This window comes from Scyliorhinus torazame, chromosome 19 (genome assembly GCF_047496885.1).
Source record: "Scyliorhinus torazame isolate Kashiwa2021f chromosome 19, sScyTor2.1, whole genome shotgun sequence".
NCBI lineage: Eukaryota > Metazoa > Chordata > Chondrichthyes > Carcharhiniformes > Scyliorhinidae > Scyliorhinus > Scyliorhinus torazame.
Window position 1 is genome coordinate 121,551,514 of NC_092725.1, and position 26,806 is coordinate 121,578,319.

At 47.2% G+C, this 26,806-nt stretch overlaps 1 protein-coding gene across 10 annotated transcripts in view; it reads right to left on the reverse strand.

Moving 5' to 3' along the window:
- Positions 1 to 26,806, reverse strand: part of lrriq1 (leucine-rich repeats and IQ motif containing 1) — a 278,411-nt gene that overhangs the window by 200,840 nt on the left and 50,765 nt on the right. For all 10 annotated transcript variants that reach the window (XM_072485134.1, XM_072485135.1, XM_072485136.1 and 7 more), the window contains 3 exons: positions 19,168 to 19,318; positions 18,226 to 18,419; positions 9,415 to 9,542 (listed from right to left, as the gene is read on the reverse strand). In XM_072485134.1, coding sequence (XP_072341235.1) covers positions 9,415 to 9,542; positions 18,226 to 18,419; positions 19,168 to 19,318 — 473 coding nt within the window. The remainder of the gene's footprint in view (positions 1 to 9,414; positions 9,543 to 18,225; positions 18,420 to 19,167; positions 19,319 to 26,806) is intronic.

Below are 26,806 nucleotides of genomic sequence, written 5' to 3' on the forward strand. Positions count from 1 at the left end.
TTCGCATCTTTCCATAATACCAAAGTCCTCCGCCGGGCTACCAGGGACGCAAAGGCCAGAATACCGGCCTCTTTCGCCCCTGCACTCCCAGCTCGTCCGTTACCCCAAATAATGCCAACCCCCAGCTCGGCTTGACCCGGGCTTTTACCACCTTGGACATAGTCCTCGCAAAACCCCTCCAAAACCCATCCAGTGCCGGGCACGATCAGAATATATGGTCGTGATTTCCCGAGCACCTCCCACATCTGTCCTCCACCCCAAAGAACCTACCCAACCTCGCCCCTGTCATATGCGCTCTGTGAGTAACTTTGAACTGTATTAGGCTGAGCCTGGCGCAAGAGGAGGAAGAATTAACCCTACTCAGGGCATCAGCCCACAGACCCTCATCTATCTCCTCCCCCAGCTGCTCCTCCCACTTGCCCTTTAACACCTCCACCGAGGCCTCCTCCTCTTCCTTCAGCTCCTGGTAAATCGCCGAAACTTTGCCTTCTCCAACCCATACACCCGAAATCACCCTGTCCTGAATCCCCTGTGCCGGGAGCAGCGAGAATTCCCTCACCTGCCGCCTCACAAACGCCCTCACTTGCATGTACCTGAAAGCATTTCCCGGGGGTAGCCCAAACTTCTCCTCCAGCGTCCCTAGGCTCGCAAACGTCCCGTCAATGAACAGGTCCCCCATTCTTCTAATCCCTGCCCGATGCCAGCTCCGAAACCCCCCATCCATCCTTCCCGGGACGAATCGATGATTCTCCCGAATCGGGGACCAAACCGAGGCTCCCACCTCGTCCCTGTGTCGCCTCCACTGCCCCCAGTCTTCAGCGTCGCCGCCACCACCGGACTCGTGGTGTACCTTGTCGGCGAGAGCGGCAGCGGTGCCGTCATCAGCGCCCTCAGGCTCGTGCCCACACAGGACGCCATCTCTAGCCTCTTCCACGCTGCCCCCGCTCCCTCCATTACCCACTTACGGATCATCGCCACATTGGCTGCCCAATAATAGCCGCACAAATTCGGCAGCGCCAGCCCCCCCCCCCGTTGTCCCTGCTATGCTCCAGAAGCACTCTCTTCACCGTCGGGGTCTTAGTCGCAAACAAAACCCTGTTAAGTAATGGGTTAAGAGACATTGCAATTTTAGTTGTCTCATTTATGTTAAGTATCCATTATTGACACTGATATGTAAAGGGGCTTCAGGTGGACTCTGTGAGGGTGGTGTGTTGTTATGAGTTTTGTGCAGAGGCTGTGGAAGTGAAATAAATGGTGTTTGGTGAAAAGGAACAAGAACTTTAGACTCTTCATTTCACAGCAACTAAAAGGTCTAACAAACCCATGATACTCCTACTTACCCGTTTGAAAAAGGCCTTGGGGATCATAATGGGAAGGCACTGGAACACAAAGAGAAACCTCGGGAAGACCGCCATTTTGACCGACTGCACCCTACCCGCTAGCGAGAGTGGCAGCATATCCCATCTTTTAAAATCCTCCTCCATCTGCTCCACCAACCGTGTCAAATTGAGCCTGTGCAGGGCCCCCCAACTCCTAGCTACTTGGATCCCTAGATACCGAAAGCTCCTTTCCGCTCTCTTCAGTGGTAGCTCGTCTATCCCCCTTCCCTGGTCTCCTAAATGCACCACAAAGAGCTCACTCTTCCCTACGTTGAGTTTATACCCCGAAAAATCCCCAAACTCCCTTAGGATCCGCATGACCTCCGCCATCCCCTCCACTGGATCTGCCACATACAGCAACAGGTCGTCAGCATACAACGACACCCGGTGTTCCTCTCCCCCCCGGACCAGTCCCCTCCATTTCCTGGATTCCCTCAGTGCCATGGCCAGAGGCTCAATTGCCAGTGCAAACAACAAGGGGGATAGGGGGCACCCCTGCCTCGTCCCCCGGTACAGCCAAAAGTACTCCGACCTCCGCCGATTCGTAGCCACACCCGCCACTGGGGCTCTATATAGCAGCCTGACCCAACTGATGAACCCCGCCCCGAACCCAAACCTCCGCAACACTTCCCAAAGATACTCCCACTCCACCCGGTCAAAGGCATTCTCCGCGTCCATAGCTGCCACTACCTCCGCTTCCCCCTCCACCGGGGGCATCATAATCAAATTGAGGAGCCTCCGCACATTTGTATTTAATTGCCTACCCTTCACAAATCCCGTCTGGTCCTCATGAATCACCCCCGGGACACAGTCCTCAATTCTCATAGCCAGCACCTTCGCCAGCAACTTAGCATTAACATTGAGGAGCGAGATCGGTCTATACGACCCACGTTGCAGTGGATCCTTGACCCGCTTCAGGATCAAAGAAATCAGCAACCTTGACATTGTCGGGGGCAAGGTCCCCCCCTCCCTCGCCTTATTGAAAGTCCTCACTCGCAACGGGCCCAGCAGGTCCACGTATTTCTTATAGAATTCAACCGGGAATCCGTCCGGCCCCGGGGCCTTCCCCGCCTGCATGCTCCCCAATCCTTTAACCAGCTCCTCCAGCCCAATCGGCGCCCCCAAACCAGTCATCACGTCCTCCTCCACCTTCGGGAACCTCAGCTGATCTAGGAATCGTCGCATCCCCTCCTCACCCGCTGGGGGCTCAGAACTGTACAGATCCCCATAGAAGTCCCTAAATACCTAATTTATTCTCACCGCACTCCGCACCGTATTCCCCCCTCTATCCTTAACTCCACCAATCTCCCTCGCTGTCTCCCTCTTACGAAGCTGATGTGCCAGCATCCGACTCGCCTTCTCCCCATACTCATACGTCGCCCCCTCTGCTTTCCTCCACTGTGCCTCTGCTTTCCCCGTGGTCAACAGGTCGAACTCTGTCTGGAGGTTCCGTCGCTCCCTGAGTAGCCCCTCCTCGGGGGCCTCTGCATACCTCCTGTCCACCCTTAAAATCTCCCCCACCAACCTCTCCCTCTCCCTCCCCTCTCTCTTCTCCGTGGGCCCTCATGGTGATTAGCTCTCCCCTGACCACCGCCTTCAGCGCCTCCCAGACTACCCCCACCTGCACCTCCCCGTTGTCGTTAGCCTCCAAATATCTTTCAAGGCACGCCCGCACACCCCCTCATCCGCCAATAGTCCCACATCAAGGCGCCACAGCGGGCGCTGGTCCCTCTCCTCCCCCAACTCCAACGCCACCCAATGCGGGGCGTGGTCCGAGATGACTATGGCCGAATATTCCGTTCCCTCTACTTTCGGGATTAGCGCCCGACTCAAAATGAAAAAATTTATCCGGGAGTAGGCTCGATGGACGTGGGAAAAGGAGGAAAATTCCCTGGCCAGCGGCCTGACAAACCTCCATGGATCCACTCTCCCCTCTATCTGGTCCATAAACCCCCTGAGCACCTTGGCCACAGCCGGCCTCTCACCCGTCCTGGACCTAGAGCGGTCCAGTGCTGGGTCCAGCACCGTGTTGAAGTCCCCCCCCATTATCAAGCTTCCTACCTCCAGATTCGGAATCCGACCCAGCATGCGTTTCATAAATCCGGCATCATCCGAATTCGGGGCATATACGTTCACCAGTACCACCCGCACCCCCTGCAACCGACCACTCACCATCACATATCGACCTCCCTTATCCACTACAATATTCAGTGCCTCAAACGACACTTCCCCACCAGTATTGCAACCCCTCTGTTCTTCGCACCAGCCCTGAATGAAAGACCTGCCCTACCCATCCCTTTCTCAGCCTAACCTGATCTGCCACCTTCAGATGTGTCTCCTGGAGCATAACCACGTCTGCCTGCAGTCCCTTTAAGTGCCCGAACACCCGGGCCCTCTTGACCGGCCCGTTCAGGCCACTCACATTCCAAGTTATCAGCCGGATTGCGTGGCTAATCGCCCCCCCTGACTAGCCATCTCCTTTTCTAGGCCAGCCGTGTGCCCGCGCCTCCTGCACCTTGCAGTCCCCCAGGCAGTGGACCCCCGCCCCTCCTACCCCTCCTACCTCCAGCTCCCCTTTGGCCAATGCAGCAGCAACCCTGTTCCCCCCCTCCCCGCTAGATCCACATCTAGCCATTTTGCTCCCCCCATGACACTCCTGTAAGTCAGCTGACTCCCGCTGACCGCGGCCTCTCCCGCCATTCTATCGACCCCCCAGTGTGAGAATCCCCCCACCCCTTGGCAGTCAGTGTGCGCTCCTCTCCAGCACCGCCCTTCCCCCCCGGCCTCACCCCCATCCTTCCCTAACGCAGGAAAAAGCCCACGCTTTCCTGAGCCGGCCCCGTCCCCTCTGGCGCAGCTCCTTTTTGCGGTCTTACCCCAACTCCCCATCCCCGGGCCTCCACTCCTCTTCTTCCTCCGTGGGGCCCTGCCCCACCAACACCGATGCCCACATTCTCCCACAGCCCCCACATCAAATCCATTCACCCATCCCCACCCAGTACTCAAACCAAGAGAACATTCCCCAAACGCAATAAACACAGTAAACATCCCCCCACGACCAACCCTCAATTTGAGTCCAACATTTCAGTTCCAGTATAAAGTTCCATGCCTCATCGGGCGTTTCAAAATAGTGGTGCCGATCTTGGAACGTGACTCACAATCGCGCTGGCTGCAGCATCCCGAACTTCATCCCCTTCCGATGGAGCACCGCCTTAGCCCGGTTGAAACCAGCCCTCTTCTTAGCCACCTCCGCACTCCAGTCCTGGTAAATTCGGATCTCCGTGTTCCCCCACCTGCTGCTCCGCTCAGTTTTGGCCCATCTCAGGACACACTCTCTGTCCATAAAGCGGTGGAATCTCACCATTACAGCCCTTGGCGGCTCGTTGGCTTTAGGTCTCCTTGCCAGGACCCGATGAGCCCCATCCAGCTCCAGGGGCCTCGGGAAAGCTCCCGCGCTCATCAGCGAATTGAGCATCGTGCTCATATATGCCCCGGCATCGGGCCCCTCCACTCCTTCAGGGAGACCCAGAATCCGAAGGTTATTCCTCCGCGACCTATTCTCCAGGTCCTCGAATTTTTCCGCCCACCTCTTGTGCAGCGCCTCGTGCGCCTCCACCTTCACCGCCAGGCCCAAGATCTCGTCCTCGTTCTCCGAGGCTTTTTGCCGCACCCCCTGGATCGCCGCCCCTTGGGCCTTCTGGGTCTCCACAAGCTTCTCAATCGCCGCCCTCATTGGTGCCAGCATTTCTGTCTTCAGCTCCTCAAAGCAGCGTTTAAGGAACCCCTGCTGCTCCTGCGACCACTGCGCCCATGCTGCTTGGTCTCCACCCGCCGCCATCTTGCTTTGCCTCCCTCACACTTTTCGCTGCCCCAGGATCACTTTTTTAACCGCTCCACTCCTGGTCCAATCCATATAATGTCGGGGGGACCCTGCTGTCACCTTCCCACACTGGAAGCCATCGAACAATTGCCGTTGGGGCCCCTCTGGAGAGCCCAAAAGTCCGTTCCCGGCGGGAGCTGCCGAACGTGCGACCTACCTCGGCATACTGGAAGTCATGATAGTGAATTCCACAGATTCACCACTCACTGGGTGAAGAAATTTCTCCTCACCTCAGTCCTAAAAGATTTACCTCTTATCATCAAACCATGACCCTAGTTCTGGATTCCACCACCATTGGGAGGATTCTTTCTGAATCTATCCTGTCTAACCTTGTAAGAATTTTAGAAGTTTCTATGAGATCCCCCCTCACTCTTATAAACTCTAATTAATATAATTCTAATCGATTTAGTCTCTCCTCATGTTAGTCCCACCATGCCAGGAATCAGCCTAGTAAACCTTCCCTGCACTCCCTCCATAGCAGGAACATCCTTCCTCAGATAAGAACACCAAAACTGCTCACAATACTCCAGGTGTGGCCTCACCAATGCCCTAAACAATTGTAGTAAAACATCCGGGTGGGATTTTCCGACCGCCGCCGGGCCAGAGAATGGGCAGGGGGTGCCGTGAATTCCGCCCCGCCACCGGCTGCCGGATTTTCCGGCGCCGGTTTTCGGTGGAGGCGGGAATTGCGCCACTCCGGTCGGGGCCGTTGGCAGCGGCACCCCCGGCGATTCTCCGGCCCCCGATGGCTGCCCGTTTTCGGCGGGTCCCGCCGGCGTAAATTACACCAAGTCCATACAGGCAGGACCTGGCTCTGCGGGCGGCCTGCAAAGTCCCCGGGGTGGCGCGGAGGAATCTGGCCCCCGGGGGGGGGGGGCCACGGTGGCCTGGCCCATGATCAGGGCCCACCGATCCGTGGGCGGGCCTGTGCCGTGGGGGCACTCTTTCCCTCCACGCCGGCCGGTGTAACTGGACGCCATGGCCGGCGCGGAGAAGAACCCCCCTGCGCATGCACTGGGATGACACCAGCACACGCCAGCACTTCCACGCATGCGCCAACTTGCGCCGGCCGGCGGAGGCCCTTCGACGCCGGTTGGCGCGGCGCCAACCCCGCCAGCGCCAGCCTAGCCCCTGAAGGTGCGGAGGATTCCGCATCTTCCGGGAAGCTCGACGCTATAGTGCTTCACGCCACTCCTCGGCGCCGGTACGGCCCGCCCTGCTGGGTAGGGGAGAATCCCGCCCCCTATTCCTATACTTAATTCCTCTTGCTATGAAGACCAACATACCATTTGCCTTCTTTACTGCCTGCTGTAACTGTGCGCTTACTTCCAGCGTCTGATGCAAGAGGACACCAAGGTCTCTCTAAGTATCCACCTCTCTCAATTTACACCCATTCAAATAATAATCTGCCTTCCTAATTTTTCTACCAAAGTGGATAACCTCGCATTTATTCACGGTATACTGCATCTGGAACAGTCATTCGTAACTTTTTAAAAAACGCTCTTACTACAACCCTGTAAAAGTGTCAATAGCAGAAACTATAAGCACTTAACACCTCTTTATCTTGTGTAAATAAACATTGAAATACTAACAAAAGAGGTGGGAAAAAATGTTGTTAACCAAGCAATTGATCTCCTTTGTGTGCACCTGCTTCGACAAATCAACGGATATCTGGACTTTCAGTCAAGCCTCATTTTACATTCGTGACAGTCAAGTCTGATAATCAGCTTTGCATGGCCAGCAAGTTCCTTGTTAAATAGTTGAAAGATTAATGCTGTTGGGAGGATGTTGGTTATAGAATGGTGTCTCTTAAAGAAGTCTTTTTAGTCTTCAGTCGGTTAACTCAAGTGTTTATTAACTACTTGCAATGATGTGCATATATACACGAAAGGCTACAGGCAAGGAGTTATCACCATGTCTAGGTCTTTACCTGTTCCTGCTCAACACCGCACTGACCCTAGGTCAGGGTCATGCGTCTTCGGCGGTACTGTACACAGTCTCACATTAACTTTGTATGTGCCAAACTCTTCTACTACTCTCCCCTGAAGTCTTTATCCAATGTATAGGAAGTTACATTAGCATATCTCAATGTCTTACATTATCAGTCTCATGCTTTGACAAAAAGTCATCGGACTCAAAACGTTAGCTCTTTTCTCTCCCTACAGATGCTGGCAGACCTGCTGAGATTTTCTAGCATTTTCTCTTTCATGCATTTGCATTGTTGTTACCACATTATTGCTATTATTACATTATCAATACTACAATATTATCACTACCCCATCTCCCCCTTCATGTCCTTGAATTTACAGGTCCAGGCAGTATGGAAGCCTTATGACCCTTCCATATCCCATTCCCCATTCTATCAGAGAGCTAGGCTCAGTTGGTTCCATTTCTTGCTTTTGGCTTGGAGGCTGCACTGACATTTAGGTATACTTACTTTCTTTTCTTCCATTGCCTGGTACATAGAAAATAGAAGCAGGGGGAGGCCATTCTGACCTTAAATCCTGCTCATGTTGAACCATGTTTGGTCAGTTTGGCTGTTTTGATCAGTGGTTGCTGTTAATCAATCATTCCTTGAGGAGTGGATGAACATTGTGTTCATCCCCTTGGCGCATCTTCCTCTTCTTTCTCCACGTAGGCTGCCTCTATGCTCTTTGTGGCTGAGGAAGAGCGTTCCTGTGGTGAGAAGAAAGTTTGGTAGTATGTTGATATCTGATTATTGTCGTTGATGGTGGGTGTCTGCTACCAGGCTCCATTCCCTTGCAATCGTGGTATGCTGGCTGGTATGCAGCGTGTGCACAGTGGTTGCTGAGTTGACCAGCTGTACCATTGTCGTAGCTAAAGGTAGAGGCTTCTCGTTCTGCTGATCACTCTCTTGTTACACTTCCATTGGAGGCATCATGGTTATCTCATGGACAGTAGGCTGATCTGATCACAGGAGGTTTTCAATGAAAAATGGACCGTTCTGCTCCGCAAAAAAAGCTGAAATCAGAATATTCTTCAGTGTTTGGGTACAAAGGACTAGGCAGCTGCAGTTGGCTAATGACAATGGTAGCCTTGGCATCCTCTGCCACCTGGAAGATATCCATTACTATGCAGGTAACCCTGTTCAGGAGCGAGAAAGGCTGGTTACATATGACGTACATTAGCTCTAAGGTCCGTTTGCCGCCATATATCAGTGGTTCCAGGATCATGCCAATGACTGAAAATCTTATTCCTCCGTTATTTGATGCCAAGGTCTTTGTGTTCCTTGTCTGATAGGACTTTTATGCTGGCATCTGAATCTAATTCAAAATTTGCTAGATGACCATTTATGAGAATGTTAACATTCCAAGAACCACAATCCTTGATTTCACTCAAGAAACATGGGCCGGGATTCTCTGAGCCTCTGTGTCGAAATCGCGCTCGGCGTGGGGACGGAGAATGGGGCGTCGGACCTGCGACGCCTTCGCGCGATTCTCCGGCGACTGGAGAATTGTCCCCCAGTCGTGCGTGTGGTCGACCGCGGCGCCGGTCGGGGGCCGTTGAAAGAGGACCCCGCTGCAATTCTCCGTGAACGGCCGGTCGAGTTCCCGCCAGCATGGTTCTAACATGATCCCACCCGGCTGGAGCTCGGAGTCACGACTGCAGTAGCGTCCTGGTGGGGGGGCGGGGGGGATCCATCAGCGGGGGTGCCTCCACAACGGCCAGGCCCACGATCGGGGTCTACCGATCGGCGGGCGCGCACGATCTGCCGGGGGGGGGGCTACTTCTTCGGCAGCAGTCTGTGTGGATCCACCATGTCGCGCGGGTCCGGCTCTGCAGGCGACCGCTGCATACTTGCATGGACCCGCGGCTGGAAGTACAGGTCCCCGTATCGGCAGCAGGAGCTGCGTGGACTACTCCAGGGCCCTGCAAACCCCCTTAAAAATTGAGAATTCACTCTGGACTTTCTAGAAAAAAGTCCGGAGTGATTCGCACCCGTTTTCTCGCGGGCGTGGGGGGCATAGCCCCATTATTACAATATCAAGAACATACATATTAATCACAAGCTTTATCCAACACATGAAGGAACTGAATCCAACAAGGTGAATACCACTCTACTCACCAGGCATATAAAACTCAATTTTAGAATGTTTAAGTTATATTTACAGTTATTGTTATTTCAAACTTTACCTGTTCTGAGAAACAGAGAGATGTTGAAGCATTGGTAACCAGTATTCAGACATCTCATTTAGAGAGGAGATGGTATTGTCATCAAGATATAATTCCCGCAGTAACACATGATTTCCAAACTTGGGCAGCTGTAGAAAAGATGAAAGCAGTCTGGGAAATTGCACAAACAATACAATTGCCTTATCCAATAAAAAAATTGATCTGCAGTGATCATACTGTCTTAAATTTATTCATAATTTTATAAGTAAGTGTATTTTATTCCAATATAAATAGTGTACAATTTTACATATTTGTAGGAATGGAGAATGGTGATTCCTGAACAAGTCTAGGTAATCAGAAAACTAACATAAATAGTTAATTTCCAAAAGTCTGTGATTTGATCTGATTAAACTGATTTAGAGGGCGAAATTCTCCTACCCGCCCCGCCACATTTCTGCCCCGACCGGCCGGCGGGAGTCTCCGTAACACCGTCCGGTCAATGGGGTTTCCCATTGTGGGGCAGCCCCACGCCGTCGGGAAACCCCCGGGCGCCGGCAAAACGGAGACTCCCGCCAGCGGAGAATGACGCCCAGAGAGTCTAGACTTGCTTTTTAAACGTATTCATGAGCCATACTTAAGCAGGTGCACTCTTGTGTGTAGCACACTCTTCCTGACTGTGTGCCATTTTTGTGTCATTATTTTAAGGAAACTTAATAGTTGTCCATCATGCTACAATCACTGACCTCCTATCACTAGAGGGTAGCATCGAACATCTCTATTCCATTCCCATCCACTCCCTGATACGTGGAATCATTTAATATCCCATTTGCCTTTCTATCTTACTGACTCTGTTACCTATCTCCTACAGTGATGTTCCATTCTAAGCCCATTTATTCTGACTTGTGATCATTTTATTCGCTTATGGCTTGAGGAACTGGTCTAATTTATTTCCATTCACAGCCAACCATTCTTCCACTGCTGTATCTGGAGGCACCATGACATATTCATATTTTTAACCATCACTTGCTCACCAGTAAACTACGCAATGACAAATTCTGTATATCAAAGGAACAAGTGCATAGGATTAAAAACAGAAAAGGCCAGCTAAACTCAGCAGGTTCGCAGCATCTATAGCCGGGGTTGGAAACGGGTGCGGAGGCGCATGTTGTAGTCTTCGCCTCGTTGATCACCCGAAGGCAGATCCTGATGAGATGGAGAGCAACTTCTCCACCCTGTGCCCTGGCGTAGCGGGGGGGGGGGGGGGGGCTGTTGGAATTCTTGACACTTGAGAAGGTTAAGTTTGAACTGAGCGGAAGGATGGAGGGGTTCGATTATTCATCATGCACTTTCAAGAACTGGATAACATCGAACATTAGTTGGGGGGGTGGTTGGGAGGGTTGGGGGAAGGGGGACTGTGTGTGTTAATGATGACTATGGGTGATTCCTGATTCCTTTTTGTCATTTGTTTATGTGAACATGCGGGCTAATGTTTGGGGTTTGGTGGAAGGATGGGATCGTAGTTATTGATATGGGGATTGACATATTCGTTACTGATTATTGTTTATTGTTGGTGGGTGTGAAAAAATGTGAAAAAGGAGAATAAAAATATTTTTTTTAAAAAACAATATGGTTGACTCTTAACTGGCCTCTTAAGTGTAATTCTAAGAATTACCCAAGAAGCTACTTTGTTCAAGGATATTTTTGGATGGGTAACAAATGCTGCGATTCCAGCAACGCCCACATAGATTCATAGAATTTACAGTGCTGAAGGAGGCCCATCAAGTCTGCACCGGCCCTTGGAAATAGCACCTCACTTAGGCCCACACCCATAACCCAACCTAACCTTTTTGGACACTAAGGGCAATTTAGTATGGCCAATCCACCTAACCTGCACATCTTTGGACTGTGGGAGAAAACGGGAACACCCAGAGGGGAGAATGTGCTAACTCCACACAGCCAATCACCGAAGGTTGGAATTGAACACGGGTCCCTGGTGCTGTAAGGCAGTAGTGCTAACCACTGAGCTACCGTGCTGCCCAATCATCCCAAACGTGTAGCTGGGTTGACAGCTGGCGCTCGCTTGTAGGTAAAGTTGGTTTTAGAGAGGATTACTTCGTACCCAGTGTGTCGAGCCACAGTAAACTGCTGCGTTGCGGATGAATTAAGCAGCAGCAAAACTGATTTTTCTACTTTGGCTGCCGTGGCTGCTACTGCTCTTAAGCAACTTGGCATACCCTTTGCCACAGCACATAGGGCCACCGAGTAATAGGCATGGGGTCTTTTCCCTCCTCCATGCTCTTGCACCAGGACCCCTACTGCAAATCACCCTGCTTCATTCACATAAAGAGTAAAGGGCTTGCTGAAATTAGGAAGTCCCAAGGCAGGGGCGCTAATCATGGCTTGTTTCAAATTACGAAATGCTTGCTCCCTCTCTGGGATCCAGGTAACAGGGTGTGAAGGGGCATCCTGTATGGTAGCCTGGTGCAGTACTGCGTCCATCTCTCTATATTCCGGTGTCCACTGCCTGCAATAGCCCACAATGCTGAGGAAGGTAAGGGTTTGGAATAAAGAATAGAGGCATGGACTATTTTCTAAACGGTGACAAAATTCATAATGCTGAAGTGCAAAGGGACTTGGGAGTCCTAGTCCAGGATTCTCTAAAGGTAAACTTGCAGGTTGAGTCCGTAATTAAGAAAGCAAATGCAATGTTGTCATTTATCTCAAGAGGCTTGGAATATAAAAGCAGGGATGTACTTCTGAAGCTTTATAAAGCATTAGTTAGGCCCCATTTAGAATACTGTGAGCAATTTTGGGCCCCACACCTCAGGAAGGACATACTGGCACTGGAGCGGGTCCAGCGGAGATTCACACGGATGATCCCAGGAATGGTAGGCCTAACATACGATGAACGTCTGAGGATCCTGGGATTATATTCATTGGAGTTTAGGAGGTTGAGGGGAGATCTAACAGAAACTTACAAGATAATGAATGGCTTAGATAGGGTGGACGTAGGGAAGTTGTTTCCATTAGCAGGGGAGACTAGGACCCGGGGGCACAGCCTTAGAATAAAAGGGAGTCACTTTAGAACAGAGATGAGGAGAAATTTCTTCAGACAGAGTGGTGGGTCTGTGGAATTCATTGCCACAGAGAGCGGTGGAGGCCGGGACCTTGAGTGTCTTTAAGTCAGAAGTTGATAAATTCTTGATTTCTCGAGGAATTAAGGGCTGTGGAGAGAGAGCGGGTAAATGGAGTTGAAATCAGCCGTGATTGAATGGTGGAGTGGGCTCGATGGGCCGAATGGCCTTACTTCCGCTCCTATGTCTTATGGACTTTCTGGATACAATGGTATGGAGAAAAAGGCTGAGAAAGTATCCATTGTTGGTGGTATGGAAGACAAAATTACATTTGCGTCCAGCACCAATGGAGCAATAGTGATTTTATTGATAGCTCTGAGGTCTTGCACAAACCACCACTTGTTGGGTCTTCCTACCTTTGGAATGGGGAGTATAGGGGTGTTACAGGGGCTTTGTGTTCTCTTCAGCACCCCTTGCTGTAATAGTGCATTGATCACTCTCTCTATCCCTTTTTCTGCTTCCGGTGCCAACCTGTATAGTTTTAAGCTGGTTCTTCTGTAACTGTACCCTATGCGCTGGGGCAGAATGTACTTTTCCAACATGACTTTTATGTTGGGCCCATAGATATGCCAGTACCTGGGCCAGGATTGAAGGGAGTAAATGATGGCTCTCTCGAGGAGGTTGTTGTCTTTCAAATGTAGCGGGCCATTGCTCCTCTTTCCAGGTCACTTTGCCCTCCTGTTTGCCATAAAATTCTATCAGGCAATTTTGTCCGTCCATTTCAATATAAATTCCATGTATTACTTTTTTCCTTTGGCCTCTTTGATCAGTTCTCTTATTTGCTTTACCTTAGCGGGATGTCTTACGGCCAATGTTAAATGGGGTTCTGAAGTTAAACCCATCCTAAAAAGGTCCCTCTGACTATGGGTCAACTGTACTAACATTCCCAATCCCACAACACCGAAAAATAAAAAGGGGTGATATGCAATGAGGTCTGCTTTCCTAAAGGACATTGCGTTTGTAAATTGTATGCATGCTCATCCTCACAAGCATACCAAGCCGTGCATGGGGTCACGATATTCTCTCGTTTGGACTCTATCAGGTGTTTTAATAGTTGTGCCCAAGGGTCATTAACCTTTTGTAAGACTTCCTGCAGTTTTTTTTTAAATTGTTTCTTTTTAAAACAATGGTACTGTAAGGGTTAATGTTCAGCTGCCAGCATACAACGCAGACACGGGCGCAGGCTCAGACGTTATTACATTTTGCAGCTGGTGAGCTCGTATTTGAGGCAGTTCTATAAACATTCCATTATCAACGCAATGTATTACCGCTCCTAATTCGCAGAGTGTCTGTCGGCCTAATAAGGGAAGGTGTCGCTGTGAAGGGTACATCCTTCCTGGGGGTTAAATGCTTCTTGGCCCCTTGCATGATAGCCTCTTTACCTCTATTTGCTAACCAGTGTTCGAGGGACTCATTTCCCCTTACATTTTAATCACCCTTCTCTACGGATGACACGATAATTTACTAAAAGATGTTGATCAAAAGATCAACAAGGGGGTATTGTGGAAGGGAAATTAATGAGTTGCCAACTTAGAAGCATGCCGGGAAATGCTCGACTATATAGTTTAACACTGCTTTTGAATGAAAATAAGTAGGTCAGGTAACATAAATGAAATACTGCTTAATATTTTGGTCTTGGCCTTATTATGATAACACATTGTCCTCCGAAAAATAACAAAATGTGTACTCGAGTGGTTTTTAATCAAGGGCAAGAACATACGTACTACGTATTTCATCTTACGTACTTTCAATTTAATATAAACATGGCTGTTTACTTCTAGCTGTCACTTCAGACTATAAAGATATGGGGCGTCATTCTCCGACCCCCCGCCGGGTCGGAGAATGGCCGTTGACCGCCGTGAATCCCGCCCCCGCCCCCGCCGAAGTCTCTGCTCCCGGAGATTGGGCGGGGGCGGGAATCCGGCCGCGCCGGTTGGCGGGACCCCCCGCTGGATTCTCCGGCCCGGATGGGCCGAAGTCCCGCCCAGAAATTGCCTGTCCCGCCGACGTAAATCAAACCTGGTATTTACCGGCGGGACCAGGCGGCGTGGGCGGGCTCCGGGGTCCTGGGGGGGGGCGCGGGGCGACCTGACCTCGGGGGGTGCCCCCACGGTGGCCTGGCCCGCGATCGGGGCCCACCGATCCGCGGGCGGGCCTGTGCCGTGGGGGCACTCTTTCCCTTCCGCCTCCGCCACAGTCTCCACCATGGCGGAGGCGGAAGTGACTCTCCCCACTGCGCATGCGTGGGAAACTGACAGCGGCCGCTGATGCTCCCGCGCATGCACTGGGAAACTGACAGCGGCCGCTGACGCTCCCGCGCATGCGCCACATTTCCGCGCCAGCTGGCGGGGCAACAAACGCCATTTCCGCCAGCTGGCGGGGCGGAAATCCCTCCGGCGTTGGCCTAGCCCCTCAATATCCCGCCGTTGGGGGAGAATTTCGCCCATGCTTCCTTCAATCGAATCTCAGAGTGTGGTGCACTGGCTATGCAGCCGGAACACACACTCTCCGCAAATATATTTGTGTAAATAAATTTCCTTAAATCGAACCTCAAAGAATTTGTCTTTATTATAATTTCCACGACAAAGGAGAAGGGATGTTTATCTATGTCTGTAATATGTATCTATATATGCATTCACCTGACAAACATTATAACCTCATGCCATAAACCGTCCTTTTGAACTGAATCAGACCAGCATCAATGGGAATACTACATGGCAAACAACAATGTTGAAGAACGTGCAGATTAAAATGCATTTTTACAGGAGCTTCAAAAAATGTTCTGCTAAATAGCCATTGTTAATGACTCAAAATATAAATACTATGATCAATAATATGAAACAGCTTAATTAGCTACACACAGATGGAAGTTGTGAGATATATTCACTGCATAGTGAGAGCACATCACCACACTGACTACACTGGTTCAACGAGAAACCCATTGTCCTCATTTCAAGGCAACTGGCACTAGGGATGGCCAATAAATGCAGTCTTGCTGGATGATGCCCACATTGTGGGAGTAGTTTTGAAAAATGCTAAATGGTTTAGGTGAGAGAACTTTAAATATTGAATATGAGGAATGGCTCATATAAGCTGCTTTTTAATCTTTTTGATGTTGCTTACATACCACTACATGATGGATGGAAGGAAGGAAGGACATAAGGATAGAAAAAAAGAATGAACAAATTTGCATTAAGCACACAAGTAGGAGCTCTTTTGAGGTCTTTTTATTTGACATTTTAAGTTACCTCAGGATGTCCCAAAATTCATCACAAACAATTAAATCATTGTTGATTTCAGTTGCTGTTCTACTGCAGGCAAATTTGGCAGTCAATTTACACACAAGCTCACAAAAAAGATCAACAATTAAATAAATAATCACATAACCTGTTAATGATATCTGTTGAGGACAAAGTGTTGGTCAGGTCGCCAAAGGAATCCCTCGCTCTTCTTTAGACCGTGCATAAGATCTTTTGCATCTACACTAGAGGGAAGGCAATGGGTTGAATTCTTCCATGCCTCCTCCGGCAGATTCAGTGGTGGGGGGGATGTGGAAGAGAATTCAGTGGGGGGCCCAAAAATCTCCACGCCTGGTTCTCCTCGATGCCATTGTGAAAACACACGAGTCCAGAATACACAATACATCGTGGCAGGCAGAAGTTGAGACTTACCTGAAAAATGCCTGGGGCTGACTCTGGAGTTTGGGATGTAGGCTACCAACGATCCTGGAACACCACAGCAGTGGGTCGGGTACTATCTATCGGGTGGATATTCCAGCTTCAGTGTCATCTTGACCAACCTAATTTCCAACCTCAGCATGTTCCTGGAGGTCCAGCTTCTTCCTTCAGGAGGTCCATCTTTTCTTCAATGGTGGGCCAGAGATGTTGGGTGCCTTTTCAATATGGCACCCAGATATGATGGTGGGATGCGTGTAATCAAGCCTGCCCAGCCAAAGGATATGGCGCAAAAAACTGGATGCATAATTAATGAGATGGGGACCAGAAAATATGGCATGGTTTCCGGTTGGTCTCCGCAGCAGGAAACACTAGTCCCAGGACCTAGTCCCAGATGGGAGAATTCCATCTAATGCCTTAGTTCATGTCTCATCGAAAAGATGGCACTCAGAGTGCACTTCCTCGGTATTGCACAAAGTGTCAGCCTAGAATATCTGCCCGAGCATCATGAGTAGGGTTACAAATTCCTGACTTATGCTGCCACTCCTAAAGTTAGCATTTTATAATCATAAAAAGCCAGTAAAGCATGTTTTGCTTTTCAAAATAGTTCTTCTCATGGCTTATTTGTGTTGTAACTAAACATTGATACAGTCTGCATTAATGTTTAGTTACAACACAAATAAGCCATAATTTACTGTGTGAGAGCAGCTAATGGTGTGTCTGCACTTCCATGTTTAGGTTTTTACAATGATTACATGTCAAGTTGCTGTCAGTGGGAGCTGATCGAAGTGAGGCAAAACAGACATCTGGGCAGGATTCTCCATCCCGCCATGCCACATTTCTGCCCTGACCGGCCGGCGGGATTCTCCGTTACGCCGGCCGGTCAATGGGGTTTCCCATTGTGGGGCAGCCCCACGCCATCGGGAAACCCCCGGGCGCTGGCATAACAGAGAATCATGCCGGGGGAGAATCCCGGCCCTGATATCCGAGTAAACTCTGCACCCACTTAATCAAATTGAAAGACTGTAAAATTAACAGCACAAGGACTGAGAAGGAAAGTTAAATAAGAATAGGTGAAGTCAATGCCAAATTAGGTACAGAAAGAAATAGAAAGAAACAAAAAGATTGGATTAGAGAAAGGAGACGAAAGGGGAAAAAAAAAAAAAATTTAAATTTGTAATTTTTAAAATCACAAACCATTAAAACTTAAACAAATAGGATTTGACATTTATAATTGTTCATTTTCAGTGCCAGTGAAGTTGTCCGGTGGTAATTAACACCAAATATGTCATCAAAGATGTATTTTGATAGAAATAGACATGACTTAACTTTTGATGATGAGTTTAGTTCCTATTTATTGTGCAAATACAGTAAAATGCATCTTTGGGAGGTAACGTATCTCAGTTCAAAATGTTTGGATTTCCATGATTAAGCACAGATTTATCCTCGATTGAAGTTAGTTTGGCACTTGTACATAAATAATGACGCATGCCAATGAACCCATAGTAACATTGACAGCAAATTATTGGTCTATAAGAACTAGACAGAAATATAACATATTTACTGAGCAGAATATTTTCTGGCAATCAACGTAATTATTTCCCAAGAACTTTGAAAAATCTATTTCATGATATTTAATCCTGCACTGCAGTAGTCATCACATGAGAATATGAAGCGTCCTGACAGTTGGCATTCCAATTTCCAACAAAATCTTAACCTAGAACTGAATGAAAAGATCCAATTAAATATTAAGTCGTCTGTTTATGAAATGAATGCCTTGGGGCGATTTTAAGCCAGGCATCTAATTTTAGGGCTCAGGTCCTAGTAATGTATTATTTGAGCTTTCCCTTTGCAGTTTACAGCAACATCCAAATTATTGGCAACGTTACTTGTGGTCACTGCTAGCTATCCATCATTTATTCCCTATTTGTTGCCGAGCTCTGAAACATAGGGGGCACAAGACTGCTAGATGTGACTTCACCTTACTTTAGAACAGATTTTTTAAAGCTATTACTGTACTTTACCTCAGAAAGGTTGTTGTTTTGTAACTTCAGACTTTGAAGAAGTCCACAGTTATCAATGCCTTCTAAGCTGTCAAGATAGTTAAAGGAGCAATCAAGATAGAGAAGGGTAGGAGTTGCACTTAAACGTTTGGTGCTTATCAACTGATTATGATCCACAGCAAGCCTCTGAAGTTTCTTAAGAGATTCCAGACCACCTAGAAAATAGCAAATAAAGATTAAAAAATAATAGTGCAGAAAATGGATCAGCCGAAAAAGCAAACATCTGAGGGCTGCCAAATACTCCAATTCATGTTTAACAGTTGATTTTTATCAGTGCTTGCTTTTGCCATTGGTAGAACACTACATAATAGAATCCATAGAATCCTTACAATGCAGAAGGAGGCCATTCGGTCCATCGATTGCCCCATGGAAGTAGTAAAGGAATTCTATTTCACCACGATAACTACACCTCTCAGCAATCCTAGGGGGTAGGATAAAATTTACATCTTGACCTACCTAATTTCTACCTGACTGATTTTGTGCAAAAACACACACAAAGACTGAATTAAATATTGGATAGGGAGACAGTGATAAAGAGAATTACTATCAACAAACCTAAAGAAGTGCATAGGGACTAAAAATCTCACCATTCTGACATAGTATACTTTGTGTCAGCTTGGACTTTGCGCACAGTACTCACATCTTTTGATGGCCTTCTCATATACAATGTCGGTGCAGAGAATAAAATCAGAGTTTTGTAGATTTATGAGAAGGACTGGCTTTTGAAGCTCATACTGACCCAATTTGAGGGTCAGAGCTTCAAATTATGCTTCAAAGTAATTAGGACATGCACTGAGGTTTCATTTGTACTACACGGCTTCCATCATTAATAGTGAGGCTTTCAAAATCAAATGAGAACACATTGCAAGTAAACCAGAGGAATAGCAGCCAGAAGTTGCCCACCTATCCGAGTGATGTTATTATGCGATAATTCAAGAACCTGTAGGTTGCTGCAGTTCTCCAGGCCATGAATGGAAGTTATCTGATTGTGACTGAGCAGAAGAATACACAGATTTTCTAATTCCAGGCAGTGGATATTCCTGATGTTATTTTCCTAAGTGATGAAAAAATATATCAATAGATATTGTATTTTTAGCATTGTCACGGTAACTTCAAGCAACAGAAGTTTAATTGGTATGATATATGGTTCTTTTTCTGACTGAACAAATCAGAATTGGTTCTACAGTGGCTGATCCAGAATGATCGATCATCGTTTATGCTTCCAGAATGAAGCATGATTATAGGGAAAACATTGACAGTGGATATGATTTCCGTTTTGAAAATGGAATAATGATACCAGCCAAATTATGACTGCTCGTGCTGACCCGTAAGGTGTTCATAATGTTCTCTAGTTTGGTAGGGGGATTGTGGAATACAGTTAATCCTGTACATTATGAACACCTTACGGGTCAGCACGAGCAGTCATAATTTGGCTGGTATCATTATTCCATTTTCAAAACGGAAATCATATCCACTGTCAATGTTTTCCCTATAATCATGAAGAATCAGCAGAGATCATGGTTAGCAACTGATCATCCAATGTTTAGAATCACCTTCCCAATCGCCAGCATCTAGCTCTATTCACTTACAGTTTTTCAGTCTAAATTCATGTTTCACTTCAACGTTCTCATTGGAGAAAAGTGCACGTTATTTAACGGAACTGAAGGTTTCTCCATTTGGCAGTCCTGGGTCAGTACAGCTCCAATAACAGTCAAGAAGCTTGACACTGTCCAGGACAAAGCAGTCCGTTTGATTGGCACACCATCCATAAACATTCACGCCTTCCATCACTGCTACACCATGGCAGCAGGGTGTACCATCTACAAGATGCACTGCAGGAACTCACCAGCCTCTTGAGACAGCATCTTCAAAACCCACAATCACTACTATCTACATACAAGGACAAAGGCAGCAGACACAAAGGAATACCACCTGAACGTTCTCCAGCAACCAACTTGGAAACATACCCCCGTTCCTTCACTGTCGCTGGGTCAAAATTCTGGAACTCCCTCCCTAACAGCACTGTGGGTGTACCTACACCACATCGACTGCAGAGATTCAAAAAGGAAGCTCACCACTGCCATCCCAAGGGCAATTAGGGATGCACAATAAATGTTGGTCTAGCCAGCGATGCCCACATCCTTTGAGTGAATAAAAAGGACTCAGGAAATGACAATTTTCATGTATGTAAGCCGCTTCACAAAGTATTATCAAATAGAATTTGACACCAAGTCAACTAAGGAAATATTAGAGCAGATGACAAAATATTTGAACAAAGAGGTAAGTTTAAAGGGCTTAGGGAGGGAATTACAGAATTAGGGCCTCAGCAGCTGAACACTGTCATCAACAGTGGAGCAATTAAAATTGGAGATGATGAACATGCCAGAATTAGAGGAGAACAGCTATCTCAGAGGGTTGAAGGATTGGTTAAGATTATAGAGATAGGGAAGGGCAAAATTACATAGGGATTTGAAAAGAAGAATCTGAATTTTACATCAAAACATTGTCAGACCTGGGGTCCACATAGGTCAGTGAGTACATCAGTAATGTGTGGATGAGACATTGTGCAAATTAGGATATGGACTCCAGGACTTTCAATAAACTTAGGTTTGTGGAGGGTAGAAGATTGAGTAGTCGGCCAGGAATGCATTGGAGTAGTCAAGTCTAGAGGTAACTAAGGCAAGAGTGTGAGCTTCAGCAGCAGATGGGCTGAAGCAGAGATGAAGCCAGGCAATATTATTGTGGAATAGGCAATGAAAATGGTCTGAAGCTCATTTTCGATATTAAATGAATCACAAAGTATGGTTCAGCCCCAGACAATAAATAGGGAGAGGGATGGAGTCAGTTGCTCGAGAGCAGAGGCAGAAACTGAAGTCAATGGCTTTGGTCTTCCCAAAATTTAGTTGGTGAATATTTCTGCTCATCTAGTACCAGATTACAAAATATTGAAGCTACCAAAGGCAAGTCTTAAAAGGAGACAAGTGATCACATTATGATATGGAATGGGGAAAAGAAAGACCATGGAGAGTGGGAGGAAGTAATTATGGGAGCAGTTTAGGAAGGGGAAGATTGCATAAAGCGGAGTCGGGAAAGAGAGATTGAGAGGGCGATGGGGTGAAGAAAGAACAGAGAAGTGGGAAAATCATTCAGTGGATCAACTGGAATGGATGTTGGTCCTGAACTCAAATAATAATGAAACAAATGATCAATCTCCATAAATATATTTTTCCCATCCTGTCCTGATTTATCACAACCATCACTCCAATCATCCACTTCCACATTAATTCCCATGGTGACTCTTATCACTGTTCCCAGCATCCAGATTTCCTTCAGAATCCCAATCGCCCACAACACATCCAAGTATCCCACTCATTATATCACACAAAACAGACAATACATGTTCCACCGTCATGCTCTCAGAGGGAGCCAAGCTCATGTCTTAACTGTGGAGTCCTGGGTCTTCCTCTACAAGAAAGTCAAAGTGAAATGAGAGTGTGAAAAATGTACAGAAAGGGAGAAAAGAAAAGAAAATGTGTGACTGGCAAATAAAGTGGTAGACATATGAAAATAATGTGAGTGAAAAACAGTGAGAGTAATCGGCAAACAGGAGCAAAAACACAGAAAAGATTCATACAGACTGATCCCGACTGAGACAGTGACTCTCTCAATTTTTACATGGCAAAGACGCACGGATACACTTTGTGGCTTCTACATGTGGTGATCCTGGCACACAACAAAAATGAACTATTTATGTAACAGCAGATTGGCAAGAGATGATATTAACAGCATATGTCTAACCACTACAGGCTGCCAAAGAAAGTTTTGACATTATAGCGGCCAAATATATTGAATCTAAATTACGTTATGAGGTTTTGGTACAGGATGTCTGGGAAAAAGCGCTAAAGCTGTCTTGCATGTCTTAATCTCTCCCAGACTACATAAACCATGCAAGCTGACACTGCCTGCATTCAGGGCACAGCAGCATCATCACTCTTACCTCGAAGCAAAGGGCATAGTAATTGGCCAAATGAACTCTCTCCATCTGATTTCCATTGTTCAAATCTTTTTGTCCGAGTCTCTTGGGTTTTACTCAACATCTTCCCATTACAGTACGGCTAAGAATAGGATCTGTTGATAATGCTCCTGTGAAGCACCTTGGCACATTTTACTACATTAAAAGGTGCTATATTTGTGATTAGAATTTGTGATCAGAATTAGAATATAAAGATTTGGCTGTGAAATAGCAGTTACATTGCTGACAGCAGATAAACTATTTTAAGATATCATGTAAGGCACTGTATGTGATATAACAAGGAGATAGTTTATATCTTACAAGCCCTTTCAAAATATTTAAGAGACAACCTTGGGAAAGTAGTTACCAAGTCTGAACTATGCTTAGCATCAGCTGTCCCTTTAAGATAATGTGTACATATTTTTATTTGTTCACAGGATGTAGGCGTTACCGATTAGGCCAGCATTTATTGACGAACACTAATTGCCCTTGAGAGGGTGGCAGTGAGCTGCTTTAATTAATCCATTTGGTCCATGTGGTGTTGGTACATCCACAATGCTGTTAGAAAGGAAGGTCCATGAATCTAACCCAGCAACAGTAAAGGATGACATTTTCAAGTCGGGATGGGAGTGTGGCTTGGAGGGAAACCTGCAAATGGAGGTGTTCCCAAGCATCTGCTGCCCTTCATCAACTACCTAGTAAAGGTCATAGGTTTGGAAGATGTTGTCAAAGCAGCCTAGGTGAGTTTTTTTTATTCATTCAAAGGATGGGATCTTCGCTGACTAGGCCAGCCTTTATTGCCCATCCTTACTTGCCCTTAAGAAAGTGATGGTGAGCGGCATTCTTGAACTGCTCCACTCCATGTGGCGGAGGTAGGTCCACAGTACTGTTAGCGTGGAAGTTCCAGGATTTTGACCCAGCAACAGTGAAGGAACTGTGATATATGTTCAAGTCAGTATGATGAGTGGTTTGGAGGGGAACTTCCAAGTGGTGGTGTTCCTGTGTGTCTGCTGCCCTGTCCTTCTAGATAGTAGTGGTCGTAGGTTTGGAAGCCTTGATTAGTTGCTACAGTTCATCTTGTAGATGTTACATACTGCTGCAATTGTGTATTGTTGGTAGAGGAAATCAATGTTTAAGTGATGGATGGGTAGCAATCAAACTACTGCTTTGTGCTGGATGATGTTTAGTTTCTTGAGTGTCATTGGAGCTGCACTCATCTAGGCATGTGGAGAGCATTTCTTTTTAAAAATAAATTTAGAGAACCCAATTATTTTTTTCCAATTAAGGGCAATTTAGTATGGCCAATCCACCATGCACATCTTTGGGTTGTGCGGGTAGAGCCCACACGGACACTGGGAGAATGTGCAAACTCCACACTAACAGTGGAGAGTATTTCCACTGACTTGTGCTTTGCAGATGGTGGACAAGCACTGGGAAGTCAGGAAGTGAGTTAGTCGCTGCAGAAATCAATGCCTCTGACCTGTTCTTGTAGCCACAGTATTTATATGGCTAGCCCTGTTCACTTTATGGTCAATGGTAACCATTGGGATATTGACAGTGAAGAATTCAGCAATGATATTGCCATATAATGTCAAAGGGAGCTGGTTAGATTCCCACCAGTTGGTGATGGTCATTATCTGGTACATGTGGCACAAATGTTACTTGCCATTTATGTCTAGGTCTTGCTGCACATGGACACGAGCTGCCTCAGTATCTGAGGAGTGGTAAATGGTGCTGAACATTCATCCGTGAACATCCCTACTTCCAACCTTAGGATGGCAGGAAGGTCATTGATGAAGCTGCTGAACATGGTTGGCCAAGGATACTACCCTGAGGAACTTCTGCAGTCATGTCCTGGGACTGAAATGATTGACCTGCAACAACCACCATATCCCTTTATGCTGGGTATGACTCCAACCAGTGGGTGGTTTTCCTCCTGATTCCCATTGACTTCAGTTTTGCTAGGGTTCCTTGATGCCACACTTAGTCAAAAGCAGCCTGGATGTCAAGTGCAGTCACTCTCACCTCACCTCTGAAATTCAGCTCTTTTGTCCATATTTGGACTCAGTCTGTAATCAGGTCAGGAGCTGAGTGGCACTGGCAGAACCCAGATTGAGTGCCAGTGAGCAGGGTTTTGCTGAGTAAGTGCTGCTTGATAACACTGTTGATGGCCCCCTTGAGAGTAGACTGATGGGGTGGTAATTGGAAGGATTGGATGTGCCTTACATTTTGTGGACAGGGCATGAATGGCCAATTCTCCATAGTGCCAGGTAGATGCCAGCTGTATAGTTGTGCTGGATAAGCTTGGCTAGGGGTGCAGTTAGTCCCAGAGCAAAGGTCTTCAGTACTATAAGAACATAAGAACTAGGAGCAGGAGTAGACCATCTGCCCTTCGAGCCTGCTCCGCCATTCAATGAGATCATGGCTGATCTTTTGTAGACTCAGCTCCACTTTCCCGCCCGAACACCAGAACCCTTTATTCTTCAAAAAACGATCAATCTTTATCTTGAAAACATTTAATGAAGGAGCCTCAACTGCTTTGCTGGACAGGGAATTCCATAGATTCACAACCCTTTGGATAAAGAAGTTCCTCCTAAGCTCAGTCCTAAATCTACTTCCCTTTATTTTGAGGGTATTTCCCCTAGTTCTGCTTTCACCCGCCAGTGGAAACAACCTTCCCGCATCTATCCTATCTATTCCTTTCATAATTTTATATATTTCTACAAGATCCTTCTAAATTCCTTCTAAATTCCAACAAGTACAGTCCCAGTCTACTCAACCTCTCCTCGTAATCCAACCCCCTCAACTCTGGGATTAATCTAGTGAATCTCCTCTGCACACCCTCCAGCGCCAGTACGTCCTTTCTCAGGTAAGGAGACCAAAACTGAACACAATACTCCAGGTGTGGCCTCACTAACACCTTATACAGTTGCAGCATAACCTCCCTAGTCTTAAACTCCATCCCTCTAGCAATGAAGGACAAAACTCCATTCGCCTTCTTAATCACCATTGCGCCTGTAAACCAACTTATTGTGATTCATGCACTCTGACACCTAGGTCCCTCTGCACAGCAGCATGTTTTAATATTTTATCATTTAAATAATAATCCCTATTGCCGAAATGTTGTCAGAGTCAATAGCCTTTGCAGGATCCAGTGCCTTCAGCCGTTTCCTGACATCATGTGGTGTGCATTGAATTGGTTGAAGATTGACATCTGTTATACTGGGGACCTCAAGAGACGGCAGCGATAGATCACCAGGGCACTTCTGGCTGATGATGGTTTCAAATGCTTCAGTATTGTCTTTTGCACTGATGTGCTGGGCTCCCCCATCACTGAGATGGGCATATTTATGGAACCTCCTCCTCCTGTTGGTTAAGTATCCCTCACCATTCACGGCTGGATGTGGCTGCACTGCGGAGGTTAGTTCTGATCCATTGGTTGTGAGATCACTTAGCTCTAGTTATTGCATGCTGATTCCCCTATTTGGCACACAAGAAGTCCTGTGTTGTAGCTTCACCAGTTGACACCTTGGGCGGATTCTCCAGCCACGTCAGCCCGGCGACCGAAGAATCCCGCCTGAGGTCAATGGACTCCTCCATTGTCCGCATCTCGCATGTGGCGTTCTTGCGGCGGGCGTGGCGGAAAAATCCAGCCCCACATTTTTAGGTATGCCTGGTGTTGCCCCTAGTATGCCCTCCTGCACTCTTCATTAAACCATGATTGATCCTCCAGCTCGATAGAGTGTGGGGGGTTTGTACCATGAGATTAAAGATTGTGGTTGAATACAATTCTGCTTTGACTGATGGCCCATAGTGTCTCATGGACGCCTAGTTTTGAATTGCTGGATCTGTTTGAAATCTATTCCATTCAGCATGGTGCACACATGATGAAGGATGTTCTCAATGTGAAGCTGGGACTTTGCATCTACAAAGACTATGCAATGGTCACTCCTACTGATACTGCATCTGCAACAGGTAAATTGATAAGGGCGAGGTCAAGTAGATTTTTCGCTCTTATTGGCTCCCTCACCACCTGCCGCAGACCTGAACTAGCAGTTATGTCCTTTCGGACTGGGCAGTTTGGTGTTTAGTGGTGCAACCGAGCCACATTTGGTGACTGACTTTGAATTTCCCAACTAGAGTACCGTCTGTGCCCTTGCCAATCTCAGTGCTTCTTTCAATTGGCATACAACAGGTGTATGGATTCATCAGCTGAAGGGGAGGGGTGGGGGGTGGTTAGGTGGTAATCAGCAGAGGATTCCTTGCCCATGTTTGGCCCGATGCGAATTTTGAGGATACCCAGGGCAACTATTCTGATTTTACACCACTATAGGAATAAATGTTTTCTTCACAGACACATCCTGGATGAATTATAGATTAATCTATGAGAGATGCTTGTCCATAAAATGTTTTAAAACTGAAGTACTAGTTCATTCCTTCCCAAGACTCCTGCAAAGTAAGGTCCACAGGCCTCCTGGTACACTGGATAAGCTTGTAAATCCCCAGTTCCAACTTTGGTAGAAATCATGT